Below are 16,741 nucleotides of genomic sequence, written 5' to 3' on the forward strand. Positions count from 1 at the left end.
GCGATGGATATATTTTAGGTATTTGCGATGGATATATTTCAGGTATTTGCGGTGGATATATTTCAGGTATTTGCGGTGGATATATTTCAGGTATTTGCGGTGGATATATTTTAGGTATTTGCGATGGATATATTTCAGGTATTTGCGGAGGATATATTTCATGTATTTGCGATGGATATATTTCAGGTATTTGCGATGGATATATTTCAGGTATCTGCGGTGGATATATTTCAGGTATTTGCGGTGGATATATTTCAGGTATTTGCGGTGGATATATTTCAGGTATTTGCGGTGGATATATTTGAGGTATTTGGGGTGGATATATTTGAGGTATTTGCGATGGATATATTTCAGGTATTTGCGGTGGATATATTTCAGGTATTTGCGGTGGATATATTTCAGGTATTTGCGATGGATATATTTCAGGTATTTGCGGTGGATATATTTCAGGTATTTGCGATGGATATATTTCAGGTATTTGCGGTGGATATATTTGAGGTATTTGCGGTGGATATATTTCAGGTATTTGCGATGGATATATTTCAGGTATTTGCGGTGGATATATTTCAGGTATTTGCGGTGGATATATTTCAGGTATTTGCGGTGGATATATTTGAGGTATTTGCGGTGGATATATTTGAGGTATTTGCGGTGGATATATTTCAGGTATTTGCGATGGATATATTTCAGGTATTTGCGATGGATATATTTTAGGTATTTGCGATGGATATATTTGAGGTATTTGCGGTGGATATATTTCAGGTATTTGCGGTGGATATATTTGAGGTATTTGGGGTGGATATATTTCAGGTATTTGCGATGGATATATTTCAGGTATTTGCGGTGGATATATTTCAGGTATTTGCGATGGATATATTTCAGGTATTTGCGATGGATATATTTCAGGTATTTGCGGTGGATATATTTGAGGTATTTGCGGTGGATATATTTCAGGTATTTGCGATGGATATATTTCAGGTATTTGCGGTGGATATATTTCAGGTATTTGCGGTGGATATATTTCAGGTATTTGCGGTGGATATATTTCAGGTATTTGCGGTGGATATATTTCAGGTATTTGCGATGGATATATTTCAGGTATTTGCGGTGGATATATTTGAGGTATTTGCGGTGGATATATTTCAGGTATTTGCGATGGATATATTTCAGGTATTTGCGATGGATATATTTTAGGTATTTGCGATGGATATATTTCAGGTATTTGCGGTGGATATATTTCAGGTATTTGCGGTGGATATATTTCAGGTATTTGCGGTGGATATATTTTAGGTATTTGCGATGGATATATTTTAGGTATTTGCGATGGATATATTTCAGGTATTTGCGGTGGATATATTTCAGGTATTTGCGATGGATATATTTCAGGTATTTGCGATGGATATATTTCAGGTATTTGCGATGGATATATTTCAGGTATTTGCGGTGGATATATTTCAGGTATTTGCGGTGGATATATTTTAGGTATTTGCGATGGATATATTTCAGGTATTTGCGATGGATATATTTCAGGTATTTGCGGTGGATATATTTTAGGTATTTGCGATGGATATATTTTAGGTATTTGCGATGGATATATTTCAGGTATTTGCGATGGATATATTTCAGGTATTTGCGATGGATATATTTCAGGTATTTGCGATGGATATATTTCAGGTCTTTGCGATGGATATATTTCAGGTATTTGCGATGGATATATTTCAGGTATTTGCGGTGGATATATTTCAGGTATTTGCGGTGGATATATTTCAGGTATTTGCGGTGGATATATTTGAGGTATTTGCGGTGGATATATTTGAGGTATTTGCGATGGATATATTTCAGGTATTTGCGGTGGATATATTTCAGGTATTTGCGGTGGATATATTTCAGGTATTTGCGGTGGATATATTTCAGGTATTTGCGGTGGATATATTTCAGGTATTTGCGGTGGATATATTTCAGGTATTTGCGGTGGATATATTTCAGGTATTTGCGATGGATATATTTCAGGTATTTGCGATGGATATATTTCAGGTATTTGCGGTGGATATATTTCAGGTATTTGCGGTGGATATATTTCAGGTATTTGCGGTGGATATATTTCAGGTATTTGCGATGGATATATTTCAGGTATTTGCGATGGATATATTTCAGGTATTTGCGATGGATATATTTCAGGTATTTGCGATGGATATATTTCAGGTATTTGCGATGGATATATTTCAGGTATTTGCGATGGATATATTTCAGGTATTTGCGGTGGATATATTTTAGGTATTTGCGGTGGATATATTTCAGGTATATGCGGTGGATATATTTCAGGTATTTGCGGTGGATATATTTTAGGTATTTGCGGTGGATATATTTCAGGTATTTGCGGTGGATATATTTCAGGTATTTGCGGTGGATATATTTCAGGTATTTGCGGTGGATATATTTCAGGTATTTGCGGTGGATATATTTCAGGTATTTGCGATGGATATATTTCAGGTATTTGCGGTGCATCATGGATATAAAATGTGGTTTGTTTTGTAGTGTATGTTCAGTAAAACTACCTCTTGGTCAGTTCAGACTTGAAAAGGTTTTTACTGGTTAAATAAAGGTTTAATAATTATGAAAAAGATAAGAAGAGACCGCCCCCAACATCCCCAACCCCATATGTGGTTCTGGTGGAGTCATCAGAGTAATGATCATATGTGGTTCTGGTGGAGTCATCAGAGTAATGATCTTTTTAGACAGCAAATAAACCCGTTAGTTCGGCGATGTTTGCAAACAAACAAGAAATTTGTGACAAATATTCAGTTCCCAAATGAACTCATAATCAACGACAGTGATGACAAGAAGTTTCAGAACAGTCCAGGTGCTGGTGAATAATTACAAGGGATTTGGACAGTTTTTCTAGCGTGTTAACCCACTCAGGACGGGAACCCCTTTTGGTGTTTTAAGCATTATGTTATACTTTAGCTATTGAAAAATAGCAGATCTACAAGCTCATAGCGCATTTTTTTTCCACAGCAAACGTTTTTAACCCAAATCTTTGCGATCTGGGAGGTCCCTGAAACAACATATTTTCAGAACCACTGACATAGAAACATAGGATTTTCAGAAAACTGTCATGATTTAGAAGACATTTATATAATCTGCTCTCAGGTGTAAATTAGTTAATGAGCTGCATCCACATCAGTGATAAACTAATCAAGGACATCTTTAAGAATAATTAGAAGTGCTGCCAGAGAGAGAGAGAGCGAGAGAGAGAGAGAGAGAGAGAGAGAGAGAGAGAGAGAGAGAGAGAGAGAGAGAGACACAGAAAGAGAGAGAGAGAGAGAGAGAGAGAGAGAGAGAGAGAGAGAGAGAGAGAGAGAGAGAGAGAGAGGGAGAGAGAGAGGGAGAGAGAGAGAGAGACACAGAGAGAGAGAGAGAGAGAGAGAGACACACACACACACAGAGAGAGAGAGAGAGAGAGAGAGAGAGAGAGAGAGAGAGAGAAAGAGAGAGACAGAGACAGAGACAGAGAGAGAGAGAGAGAGAGAGAGAGAGAGACAGCGATTGACAGAGAGAGAGAGAGAGAGAGAGAGACAGAGACAGAGAGACAGAGAGTCAGAGAGACAGACAGACAGAGAGAGAGAGAGAGAGAGAGAGAGACAGCGAGCGATATTAATTCATTGGATTCATTAATTGGATGTGTACAACCTAATGTATGCTCCGTCGTGTGAGGGTGTCACTTGCCAAATGTACAAGTTGTAGACCTGTTCTTTATAGCAGGCAACATACATCCTAGTATAAATTAGGCTGACCAAACGCAGCGCGCTGCAGGACAGTTTTACAATGTTAACTAATGCAGCTTCACTGCAGGACAGTTTTACAACGTTAACTAATGCCGTCATTACTAGTGCTTGGCACGAACCATTTGTCTACTCTAGACACAACCCATTAAATTGGAGAAAAAGGTTTTTAGGCAAATTATTGTGGAAAAGTATAACGTACCTTTTCACCTCTGGGTCCAGGAGTGCCGAGGGGGCCCTGTTGTCCCATGTGACCCTGTGACAACAGACGTGGAGGAAACACTGAAAGCCAAGCGGCCACTTAGGAATTGGATAGTTCTCGGTTCGACAGTAGCCTTGTGGTTAGAGTGTCCGCCCTGAAACTGTGAGGTCGGGGGTTCGATCCCCGGCAGCGTCATACCAAAGACTGTAAAAATGGGACCCAATGCCTCCCTGCTTGGCACTCAGCACCAAGCATCATGGGTTGGATTGGGGGGTCAAATCAACAAATGATTCCCGAGCGCGGCGCACGCTGCGGCTCACCGCTCCAAGAGATGGGTCAAATGCGGAGAACAAATTTCTCTGCGGTAACGTGTGTGACTAATCGTGCGACTTTGACTTTGGCTCCCCCTGCTGGGTTAGTGTCGAAGTGTCCTTGAGCAAGACACGGAACCCCTAACTGCAACTGGTGAGCAGGTTGACGCCTTGCATGGTTTCCTCTGCCATCGGTGTGTGAGCGTGGGAAGCACTTTGGAGAAATGCACTATAATATAAATGCATTTCCCATACAAAGCGTGTGTCATTCAGTGGGGGTGTACAGTATAAAGTATTACACTATCTCACCATCTTGGTGTTAATCTCAATATTATGAATACAATTCAAAGTTTCAAAATAAATGTTCACTCACTAGAAGAGGCTGCATGCCAATGGGCCTGTTAAGGTGCTACATGTAAGCGTTCAGTATCATATGGGCCTGTTAAGGTGCTATACGTAGGCGTTCAGTATCATATGGGCCTGTTAAGATGCTATATGTAGGTGTTCAGTATCATATGGGCCTGTTAAGATGCTATATGTAGGCGTTCAGTAACATATGGGCCTGTTAAGGTGCTATATGTAGGCGTTCAGTAACATATGGGCCTGTTAAGGTGCTATATGTAGGCGTTCAGTAACATATGGGCCTGTTAAGGTGCTATATGTAGGCGTTCAGTAACATATGGGCCATATAATGTCTTACCTCATATCCTGCGATGCCTGGCTCTCCGTGTTGGCCCATGCTCCCCGGAGCGCCCTGGGAAAACGCCACAGGTGGAAAAAGTACTCACAAGTAGCAATACTTCAATGTAGAAGTGCTCCGTTACAAGGAAAAGTTCGGAATTCAAAATGTGCTTGAATAAAAGTACAAAAGTGTTGGCGTCAAAATGCACTTGAAGTACCAAAAGTAGAAAGCACTCATCATGCAGAATATGTCCCATTTCAAGTTTTCAAATGTACAGAAATCTATTGAAAATTGTAGATCAGCTATTTTCAAATGGCCGGAGTGGTTAATTAGTTACCAAAACAATAACAAGCTGCGTCCTTGCCCCCTGGTCTTACCAGTGGACCAATGGGTCCTCTCGCTGCCTTCGGTCCGACAAACCCCGCCTCTCCCTGTTCGCCCACTGGCCCGGTCTCGCCTAGATGACCTTGGTGACCTTTGGTTCCCTGGAAAGAAGCCACCGTAAAATCAAGGAAGCAGTGAGAACACAATCTCTATTTAGCGTACGTGCGTGCGTGTGTGTGTGTGTATTTGTGCGTGATCCTAACAAGATGAAGCAGATAATAGTGGCAGCCTATATAGCATCGCAGCCCCGCCCCCTCGAGAGACCCGGAAAATAATTCCCCGTTAATTTTCCTCATAGACTTTTCAAAAAGTATTTATTTAAAGACGTTTACGCCGCGGACAACTGGAGTTGTGACAAATCATGACAACAAACACAATGTTTTGGGGAAAAAACGGCAGGTTACAACACTTTTTTTGTTGTTTTGGTTTGGTCCAAAATATTGTGTTTGTTCTCATGATTTGTCACAACTCGAGTTGGCTTTGTACGACTCTTAAAAGGTCTTTAAATAAATACTTTTTGAAATGTCTATGGGAAAAATGCATTGGGAATGATTGGGCCTGGCGTAGTCTTGAAAGGGGGAGGGACTGCGATATAGTTGGCCTTAAGGTTCTGAGCCATGATGGTGATAATGATACGTAGCTTGCGGAGTTAGTTCAGTCAGACTTCAATTGTGCCGAGCAGGGAGAAAAATGTAGCGGAGCCGAACGCCAAGATAAGATATTATAATATGCATTCTTGTATTCTCAATTCTAGAATAAATATTGGTTAAATCTATCCGGGAGTTATCTGACTGAACTAAAGAATGTGAGGTCCGGGGACCCCCAGGGGTCCTTGAGGGAGTTCCACAGGGTCCACAGCTAATGATAGTTTGGAACCAAATGGACTCTTATGGGTCTGTAACTCCGAGTGTAAAAATGGACACTAACGGGTCCATTTGGTTCCATTTGTACACTCTCCATAGAGTTAAATTAACATTGATTTATAATATATTGAATCGAGAATAATTTTGAATAGAAAATCGTTGTGAATCTGGAAAAAAAATGCTTTTGAATTTAATTTTTTTTAGAATCGAGTTGAATCGAAAATTTGATTTTGTATCGAATTGTGACCCCAAGAATCGGAATCGAATCGAATCGTGGGACACCCAAAGATTCACAGCCCTAGTAATCAAGGACTTCAACGTATAGCAACTTCCATTGAAATGAATAGCATGGGGCGGGGCAGCATGGGGCGGGGCAGCATAGGGCGGGGCAGCATGGGGGCGGGGCAGTCCGCCCTCCATCCTTTAGAACTCTATGAGAATGAAGCATCAACAAATGCACTCTCCTCTGAAAAAAACTGTTTTAGTTGAAACGTTAAACTCTTAACGCTTTGACGGGGAGCCCTTTAAGCCACAGTGAGTCGACTTTATTTTTGATTTCCCATGCCAATGAAGCCTCTTTGAGTTTAACCCATTCTGGATTGAGGTAGATTAAAAAAACATTTTTCTGAAAAACCCATGTTTCTGTGTCAGTGGTCCTCAACCTTTTTCATGTCAAGGACCCCCAGAATTATCTCTATTGGGCCACGGACCCCCATCTCAAAATATGTAGTTTCAGAAGGGCACAAATCTTTGAATAGGTATATATTCTTTCAGAGGGAACGTTTTTTTTTATTTCGACGTCAGGCCTAAATGGGTTAATTAGCGCGTTTACCACGGCAGACAGCAGGCAGCCGTTAAACTCTGTTTACCACGGCAGACAGCAGGCAGCCGTTAAACTCTGTTTACCACGGCAGACAGCAGGCAGCCGTTAAACTCTGTTTACCACGGCAGACAGCAGGCAGCCGTTAAACTCTGTTTACCACGGCAGACAGCAGGCAGCCGTTAAACTCTGTTTACCACGGCAGACAGCAGGCAGCCGTTAAACTCTGTTTACCACGGCAGACAGCAGGCAGCCGTTAAACTCTGTTTACCACGGCAGACAGCAGGCAGCCGTTAAACTCTGTTTACCACGGCAGACAGCAGGCAGCCGTTAAACTCTGTTTACCACGGCAGACAGCAGGCAGCCGTTAAACTCTGTTTACCACGGCAGACAGCAGGCAGCCGTTAAACTCTGTTTACCACGGCAGACAGCAGGCAGCCGTTAAACTCTGTTTACCACGGCAGACAGCAGGCAGCCGTTAAACTCTGTTTACCACGGCAGACAGCAGGCAGCCGTTAAACTCTGTTTACCACGGCAGACAGCAGGCAGCCGTTAAACGTTTACCACGGCAGACAGCAGGCAGCCGCTAAACTCTGCGGACACCACAAAGCCGCCTGTCTGACACACAGACACACACGCACACAGACACACACACAGACACACACACACACACAGACACACACACACAGACACTGACACACACACACACACACACGCACACAGACACACAGACACTGACACACTGACACACACACACATGGCTACATGAAAGACGTGTTTTCCCAGTCGGCGGGTGGTCTCTGACAAACCTTCTCTCCGGCTTTTCCTCCCTCGCCAATTTTTCCAGGCTTGCCTTCTTGACCCTGGTGACCAAAAAAGGGATGGCACGTGTTAAGTTATGAATACAAAGAGGTACTTAAGTGTTTGCGGTACTAGTTACTGAGTACTTTTTGTACTTTAAGTAAATTGTGATACCAATACTTTTGTGCTTTTACTCAAGTAAATTGTTTATGTGTAGTTCTACAACATTGCAGTATTGATACTTTTACTTAAAGGACCACTTCACCACTTTTCAACCTATCTTCATATAATAGGTCCTCACTAATAATCGTGATAAAATGGCACTATTTCTTTCTATTCAGTCTGTGTCTCATAGGAGGGCTGTGGGCAGTTCAGAGACCCGTCCACCAGTGACATCATCAATGGGGAATCCAAGCTAATAGAAACTGCAGGCTTTCTAGTCCTGAAAAGTTGCAATGCGAAAATGGAAGCCATTGTTCTCACGATAATACAAATCTAAAAATGTTGGTAAAAAATAGTGTTTAAAAAAAATCTGCCTAACGATGATGTCACTGGTGGACGGGTCTCTGAACTGCCCACAGCCCTCCTATGAGACACAGACCGAGTAGAAAAACATTGTGCCATTTTATCATGATTATTAGTGAGGACCTATTATATGAAGATAGGTTGAAAAGTGGTGAAGTGGTCCTTTAAGTTTACCACCACTGGTGGTAGTCCATGCGAGGTGATGAACGGAACACTCACCCTCACTAGTCCAGAACACTCACCCTCACTAGTCCAGAACACTCACCCTCACTAGTCCAGAACACTCACCCTCACTAGTCCAGAACACTCACCCTCACTCCCACTAGTCCAGAACACTCACCCTCACTCCCACTAGTCCAGAACACTCACCCTCACTAGTCCAGAACACTCACCCTCACTCCCACTAGTCCAGAACACTCACCCTCACTAGTCCAGAACACTCACCCTCACTCCCACTAGTCCAGAACACTCACCCTCACTCCCACTAGTCCAGAACACTCACCCTCACTAGTCCAGAACACTCACCCTCACTCCCACTAGTCCAGAACACTCACCCTCACTAGTCCAGAACACTCACCCTCACCCTCACTAGTCCAGAACACTCACCCTCACTCCCACTAGTCCAGAACACTCACCCTCACTAGTCCAGAACACTCACCCTCACTAGTCCAGAACACTCACCCTCACTCCCACTAGTCCAGAACACTCACCCTCACTAGTCCAGAACACTCACCCTCACTCCCACTAGTCCAGAACACTCACCCTCACTAGTCCAGAACACTCACCCTCACCCTCACTAGTCCAGAACACTCACCCTCACTCCCACTAGTCCAGAACACTCACCCTCACTCCCACTAGTCCAGAACACTCACCCTCACTAGTCCAGAACACTCACCCTCACTCCCACTAGTCCAGAACACTCACCCTCACTAGTCCAGAACACTCACCCTCACTCCCACTAGTCCAGAACACTCACCCTCACTCCCACTAGTCCAGAACACTCACCCTCACTAGTCCAGAACACTCACCCTCACTCCCACTAGTCCAGAACACTCACCCTCACTAGTCCAGAACACTCACCCTCACCCTCACTAGTCCAGAACACTCACCCTCACTAGTCCAGAACACTCACCCTCACCCTCACTAGTCCAGAACACTCACCCTCACTCCCACTAGTCCAGAACACTCACCCTCACTAGTCCAGAACACTCACCCTCACTCCCACTAGTCCAGACCACTCACCCTCACTCCCACTAGTCCAGAACCCTCACCCTCACTAGTCCAGAACACTCACCCTCACTCCCACTAGTCCAGAACACTCACCCTCACTAGTCCAGAACACTCACCCTCACCCTCACTAGTCCAGAAAACTCACCCTCACTCCCACTAGTCCAGAACACTCACCCTCACTAGTCCAGAACACTCACCCTCACTAGTCCAGAACACTCACCCTCACTCCCACTAGTCCAGAACACTCACCCTCACTAGTCCAGAACACTCACCCTCACTCCCACTAGTCCAGAACACTCACCCTCACTAGTCCAGAACACTCACCCTCACCCTCACTAGTCCAGAACACTCACCCTCACTCCCACTAGTCCAGAACACTCACCCTCACTCCCACTAGTCCAGAACACTCACCCTCACTAGTCCAGAACACTCACCCTCACTCCCACTAGTCCAGAACACTCACCCTCACTAGTCCAGAACACTCACCCTCACTCCCACTAGTCCAGAACACTCACCCTCACTCCCACTAGTCCAGAACACTCACCCTCACTAGTCCAGAACACTCACCCTCACTCCCACTAGTCCAGAACACTCACCCTCACTAGTCCAGAACACTCACCCTCACCCTCACTAGTCCAGAACACTCACCCTCACTCCCACTAGTCCAGAACACTCACCCTCACTAGTCCAGAACACTCACCCTCACTCCCACTAGTCCAGAACACTCACCCTCACTCCCACTAGTCCAGAACACTCACCCTTACTAGTCCAGAACACTCACCCTCACCCTCACTAGTCCAGAACACTCATCCTCACTCCCACTAGTCCAGAACACTCACCCTCACTCCCACTAGTCCAGAACACTCACCCTCACTAGTCCAGAACACTCACCCTCACTCCCACTAGTCCAGAACACTCACCCTCACTCCCACTAGTCCAGAACACTCACCCTCACTAGTCCAGAACACTCACCCTCACTAGTCCAGAACACTCACCCTCACTCCCACTAGTCCAGAACACTCACCCTCACTCCCACTAGTCCAGAACACTCACCCTCACTCCCACTAGTCCAGAACACTCACCCTCACTCCCACTAGTCCAGAACACTCACCCTCACTCCCACTAGTCCAGAACACTCACCCTCACTCCCACTAGTCCAGAACACTCACCCTCACTCCCACTAGTCCAGAACACTCACCCTCACTCCCACTAGTCCAGAACACTCACCCTCACTAGTCCAGAACACTCACCCTCACTCCCACTAGTCCAGAACACTCACCCTCACTCCCACTAGTCCAGAACACTCACCCTCACTCCCACTAGTCCATGTGAGGTGATGAACGGAACACTCACCCTCACTCCCACTAGTCCAGAACACTCACCCTCACTCCCACTAGTCCATGCGAGGTGATGAGCGGAACACTCACCCTCACTCCCACTAGTCCAGAACATGCGAGGTGATGAGCGGAACACTCACCCTCACTCCCACTAGTCCATGCGAGGTGATGAACGGAACACTCACCCTCACTCCCACTAGTCCAGGCAGCCCAACGGAACCCTCCTGTCCCTCGAGTCCAATGGTGCCCCGGTCCCCTTGAGGTCCATCTGGTCCAGGCTCCCCCTTCTCCCCCTGAGAAAACAAGTACAAGCATGTCTGTAGAACACTAAATATCATACGGTTTTGGCGGGCCTTGATGCCGTCGTAATGACTGATTTTGGTGGAAGAACGCGTGGCGCTGTGACACATTGTGAGCTTATAGATGGGCTATTTTCAGCATGCAACCAAGTGAATTGTACTGGATCTCTGTACTGGAACATTTTAGTCTAGTTTTTATTTGTTGACGAAATTGTCTAAATATTTGTTGACGAAATTGTCAATATATGTAGTCTTAGTTTTAGTCGTCATAGCTTTGTTTTCATTTAGTTTCCATTTAGTTCTCTGCAGTGAAAAAAGGTAGTCGACGAAAAAGAATTGTCATAGTATTAGTCGACGAAATCAACGCTGATGTAAAAGGCACTTTGAAAATGTGATGTAGTTGCATTATTGTTTTCTGTGCCAAGTAAAGGCCTTCGAATGACACAAAGTCAACTCCTCCCACCTTTGCTCCATCGGGTCCGCTTTGCCCCGCTTCCCCATCGATGCCCGGCTCGCCCTGTGGACACAGAACCATCACACTGAAGGTTACAACATGAACACTGTACAATAAGGAAGTGCTGTGGAATGCACCCCAGAAACTGGACTGTTGGGGTGAGATAGAGAGGAAGGAAGGAAGGAAGGAAGGAAGGAATGAAGGATGGAAGGAAGGAAGGAAGGAAGGAAGGAAGGAAGGAAGGAATGCACTAGAGCCCTGCGGAGACTACGGTTACACTGTGCTCCATTATTCTCACCAAAGTGCAGTGGTGACCGAAACCTGGCTAACAGAACAGGAGGACTCAGACTGTAATCTGGAAATCCAAGGCTTTGGGGCGACTATCGAGACTGAATGGGGACACTCAGACTCATAAGTCATAAGACGGGCAAAGTACAGGGGATTACATGTAAGCACCCGCTGGTTAGACTGCGTTTGATTTATATTGGCCAAAAAATCATCCGTTTATATTATCCACCCTGAAGCAAACGTTGCCAATGAAACAACATCAATCATCGTCGCAGTGATGCAGCATTTCTTTGCAATCCATATACAGTACCTACAAATCAATCCATATACAGTACCTACAAATCAATCCATATACAGTACCTACAAATCAATCCATATACAGTACCTACAAATCAATCCATATACAGTACCTACAAATCAATCCATATACAGTACCTACAAATCAAATCAATCCATATACAGTACCTACAAATCAATCCATATACAGAACCTACAAATCAATCCATATACAGTACCTACAAATCAATCCATATGCAGTACCTACAAATCAATCCATATACAGTACCTACAAATCAATCCATATACAGTACCTACAAATCAATCCATATACAGTACCTACAAATCAAATCAATCCATATACAGTACCTACAAATCAATCCATATACAGAACCTACAAATCAATCCATATACAGTACCTACAAATCAATCCATATGCAGTACCTACAAATCAATCCATATACAGTACCTACAAATCAATCCATATACAGTAACTACAAATCAATCCATATACAGTACCTACAAATCAATCCATATACAGTACCTACAAATCAATCCATATACAGTACCTACAAATCAATCCATATACAGTACCTACAAATCAATCCATATACAGTACCTACAAATCAATCCATATACAGCACCTACAAATCAATCCTGTATAGGATTGATTTCTCGTCTTTGACTTATGTATTGTGAATCCGATAACAATGAGTACCACATGTTTTGTTGTAAGTAGGACAGGTATGTATGTATGTATGTATGTATGTATGTATACGCCTTCAGCTTCTGCCTATTACCTTTGATCATGTGACATGTAATGGATCCATGTAATGCACTGGTTCCCAAACTTTTTCATGTCAAGGACCCCCAAATTTACACTAATTAGCCCCGCGGACCCCCATTTGAAAAGATATGCCAGGGACCCCCATAAGAGAAGATTTGTATGTCTCTAGCAGTGATTTTCAACCATTTTAATTCCAAGGACCCCCAGTTTGACATGCATTAGTCTACGGACCCTATACTACAAGCATTTACTGCTAAGCTCTCCTCAGGCCTGTCCTATGAGACATGGTAAGGTCACCATCAACTGTCCTATGAGACATGGTAAGGTCACCATCAGGGGAGCCTATACTACAAGTATTTACTGCTCAGCTCTCCTCAGGCCTGTCCTATGAGACATGGTAAGGTCACCATCAGGGGAGCCTATACTACAAGTATTTACTGCTAAGCTCTCCTCAGGCCACCTCTGGACACAGTTCTGTTCATTTTGTTCCTCTCTACCAGTCGACCGCGAAGAGGAAAGAGTGGCGTTCAAGGACGTCATGGTTTGGTCAATTACTGTATTTCACTATTTCAACTGTACAAGTTAGAACATTCTTAAAGAAGAATCCTGTGCAGATCTGCAGATTAACTTTCTCAATGTCATGTTTGTTGATTAGATTACACACATGCGCATGCACACATGTGCGGTTACGCACGCACACATGTGCGGTTACGCGCACACATGTGCGTGTGCGTGCACGCACACACACACACACACACACACACACACACACACACACACACACACACACACACACACACACACACACACACACACACACACACACACACACACACACACACACACACACACACACACACACACACACACACACACACACACACACACACACACACACTGGACTTTTTTGGCTACACATAAAATAGAGTATGAGAAATATACCACCCCATTCGACTGTTATCAGTGCATATAATAGGCGTTATCAACCGTTATTAGGACCATACAATGGGCCCAGTATGGACATTTTCCACATACTCACAGTTTCAGTATGTCATTATCAGCTATTGTGACTGGTGATAAGGGTATTTTCATTATAGAATGCCCATACTGTTGTTTGAACAATGTCACCAGCCGAGTCAGTATGTTGTTATCATGTATTGTATCCGTTGATAATGATATTAGGACCATACAATGGGCCCAGTATGGACATTTTCCACATACTCACAATTTCAGTATGTCATTATCAGCTATTGTGACGGGTGATAAGGGTATTTTCATTATAGAATGCCCATACTGTTGTTTGAACAATGTCACCAGCCGAGTCAGTATGTTGTTATCATGTATTGTATCAGTTGATAATGATATTAGGACCATACAATGGGCCCAGTATGGACATTTTCCACATACTCACGATTTCAGTATGTCATTATCAGCTATTGTGACCGGTGATAAGGGTATTTTCATTATAGAATGCCCATACTGTTGTTTGAACAATGTCACCAGCCGAGTCAGTATGTTGTTATCATGTATTGTATCCGTTGATAATGATATTAGGACCATACAATGGGCCCAGTATGGACATTTTCCACATACTCACGGTTTCAGTATGTCATTATCAGCTATTGTGACGGGTGATAAGGGTATTTTCATTATAGAATGCCCATACTGTTGTTTGAACAATGTCACCAGCCGAGTCAGTATGTTGTTATCGTTGATAATGATATTAGGACCATACAATGGGCCCAGTATGGACATTTTCCACATACTCACGATTTCAGTATGTCATTATCAGCTATTGTGACGGGTGATAAGGGTATTTTCATTATAGAATGCCCATACTGTTGTTTGAACAATGTCACCAGCCGAGTCAGTATGTTGTTATCATGTATTGTATCCGTTGATAATGATATTAGGACCATACAATGGGCCCAGTATGGACATTTTCCACATACTCACGGTTTCAGTATGTCATTATCAGCTATTGTGACCGGTGATAAGGGTATTTTCATTATAGAATGCCCATACTGTTGTTTGAACAATGTCACCAGCCGAGTCAGTATGTTGTTATCATGTATTGTATCCGTTGATAATGATATTAGGACCATACAATGGGCCCAGTATGGACATTTTCCACATACTCACGGTTTCAGTATGTCATTATCAGCTATTGTGACGGGTGATAAGGGTATTTTCATTATAGAATGCCCATACTGTTGTTTGAACAATGTCACCAGCCGAGTCAGTATGTTGTTATCATGTATTGTATCCGTTGATAATGATATAAGGACCATACAATGGGCCCAGTATGGACATTTTCCACATACTCACGGTTTCAGTATGTCATTGTCAGCTATAGAGCATCGCAGTCCCGCCTCCTACCCGGGACCAGGAAATGAAATCCAATGCATTATTCTCATAGACATTTCGTAAAGTATTTATTTAAAGACGGTTACGCCGCGGACAAAGCCAACTCGAGTCGTGACAACTCATGACAACACAAAAAATATTTTGGACCAAACAAATAATTAGAAAGAACGACACGATAACCAAATGTTTAGGGTGTATACTACATGGTCTGTAATGTATGACTGAGTCCCCAATTTTGCTGATGGTCTCCCTGTGTTTCTTGTACTGACTGTAAATCAAATTAATTAGATTAGAAATTACACACACACACACTCCTATGCCACCAAAATGTGGAACGCCCTACCAACAGTCATTAAGACATGCAAATCCCTTGACTCCTTCAAAACCGTTCTCAAAGGGCACGACGGCTGCAATTCGAAACTGGCCCCCCGTAAAATCTGAATCCCCCCACCACCCACCCCTTTTCCCCTCACTGTATATGTTTCTTTTCCCTTTTTACCTCCTTTATGATGAATTCCTGTTCTGTTCTTTGGATATATAGAAGTGTCTATTTGTAAGTCTCTAAAGGTTTTGATGAATTGAACAAGGTGGACCCTCTTGTAAACAAGTGTAATGCTTTATTGGGTCGTCCACTCACAGTTAACAGTCTTTGTATTGAGTTTGTGCTTGAAATGTACTGTATTTCTGCAAACTGTTAATACATATTGCAATCAATCAATCAATCACTATAGACACATTGTAAAGGTGATTAAAAAGAAAATACAGTGTGTGGATGGATCTGAGGAAAAAATAATGGCTCAAACAAACCCACAAACAATAATCAATGCTTTGATTTTCTTTGCATAGAATAACTTCCGGGGTGAATAATATGTTGATTGATTGAATAGTTTTTTTTCCCCTTTTTTTTTTAACAGTTTGCAAATATTTTGCAAGATTATACACAAACACAAAAATCCCTAAGGGCTCGTCTCGCGTAGCCAGCCACCCGGAATTAATATGACAAATGTGCCTGTCAACACTACAGCCTGGCTAGACTAGAGAGTAGATATCAATTCGCTTTGCACTGCAATTCCGCCCTAGACCGGATACGGAAACGGCCAGTGTGTGCCTATGTATCTACGCGTGGAAATGACCGGATACAGTAGGCGGTTGCCTAGCCTTGGCTAACAATATGGTCATTAAAAATAAGTTGCAATTTCTCCCTTTTTGGTACGTTGGTAGACTACATATATAAAACGTTCAGATTTAAAATATAAAGTGCTTACCCAATGGCCGCGGATGTTACTATTATGTGCAGCCCACCAGAAGTACCGTATTGTTAAATAAAAAGCGT

At 43.3% G+C, this 16,741-nt stretch overlaps 1 protein-coding gene across 1 annotated transcript in view; it reads right to left on the bottom strand.

The window, feature by feature from the left end:
- The window catches only part of LOC306933678 (uncharacterized protein), a gene marked incomplete at its 5' end in the record, with an annotated part of 149,248 nt that overhangs the window by 44,270 nt on the left and 88,237 nt on the right, over positions 1 to 16,741 (bottom strand). The window contains 6 exons of the mRNA XM_079515988.1: positions 3,985 to 4,038; positions 4,996 to 5,049; positions 5,355 to 5,462; positions 7,854 to 7,907; positions 11,078 to 11,230; positions 11,700 to 11,753. Of these exons, the coding sequence (XP_079372114.1) occupies positions 3,985 to 4,038; positions 4,996 to 5,049; positions 5,355 to 5,462; positions 7,854 to 7,907; positions 11,078 to 11,230; positions 11,700 to 11,753 (477 nt within the window). The remainder of the gene's footprint in view (positions 1 to 3,984; positions 4,039 to 4,995; positions 5,050 to 5,354; positions 5,463 to 7,853; positions 7,908 to 11,077; positions 11,231 to 11,699; positions 11,754 to 16,741) is intronic.

Source organism: Electrona antarctica, assembly GCF_951216825.1.
Source record: "Electrona antarctica genome assembly, chromosome: 12".
NCBI classification, from domain to species: domain Eukaryota; kingdom Metazoa; phylum Chordata; class Actinopteri; order Myctophiformes; family Myctophidae; genus Electrona; species Electrona antarctica.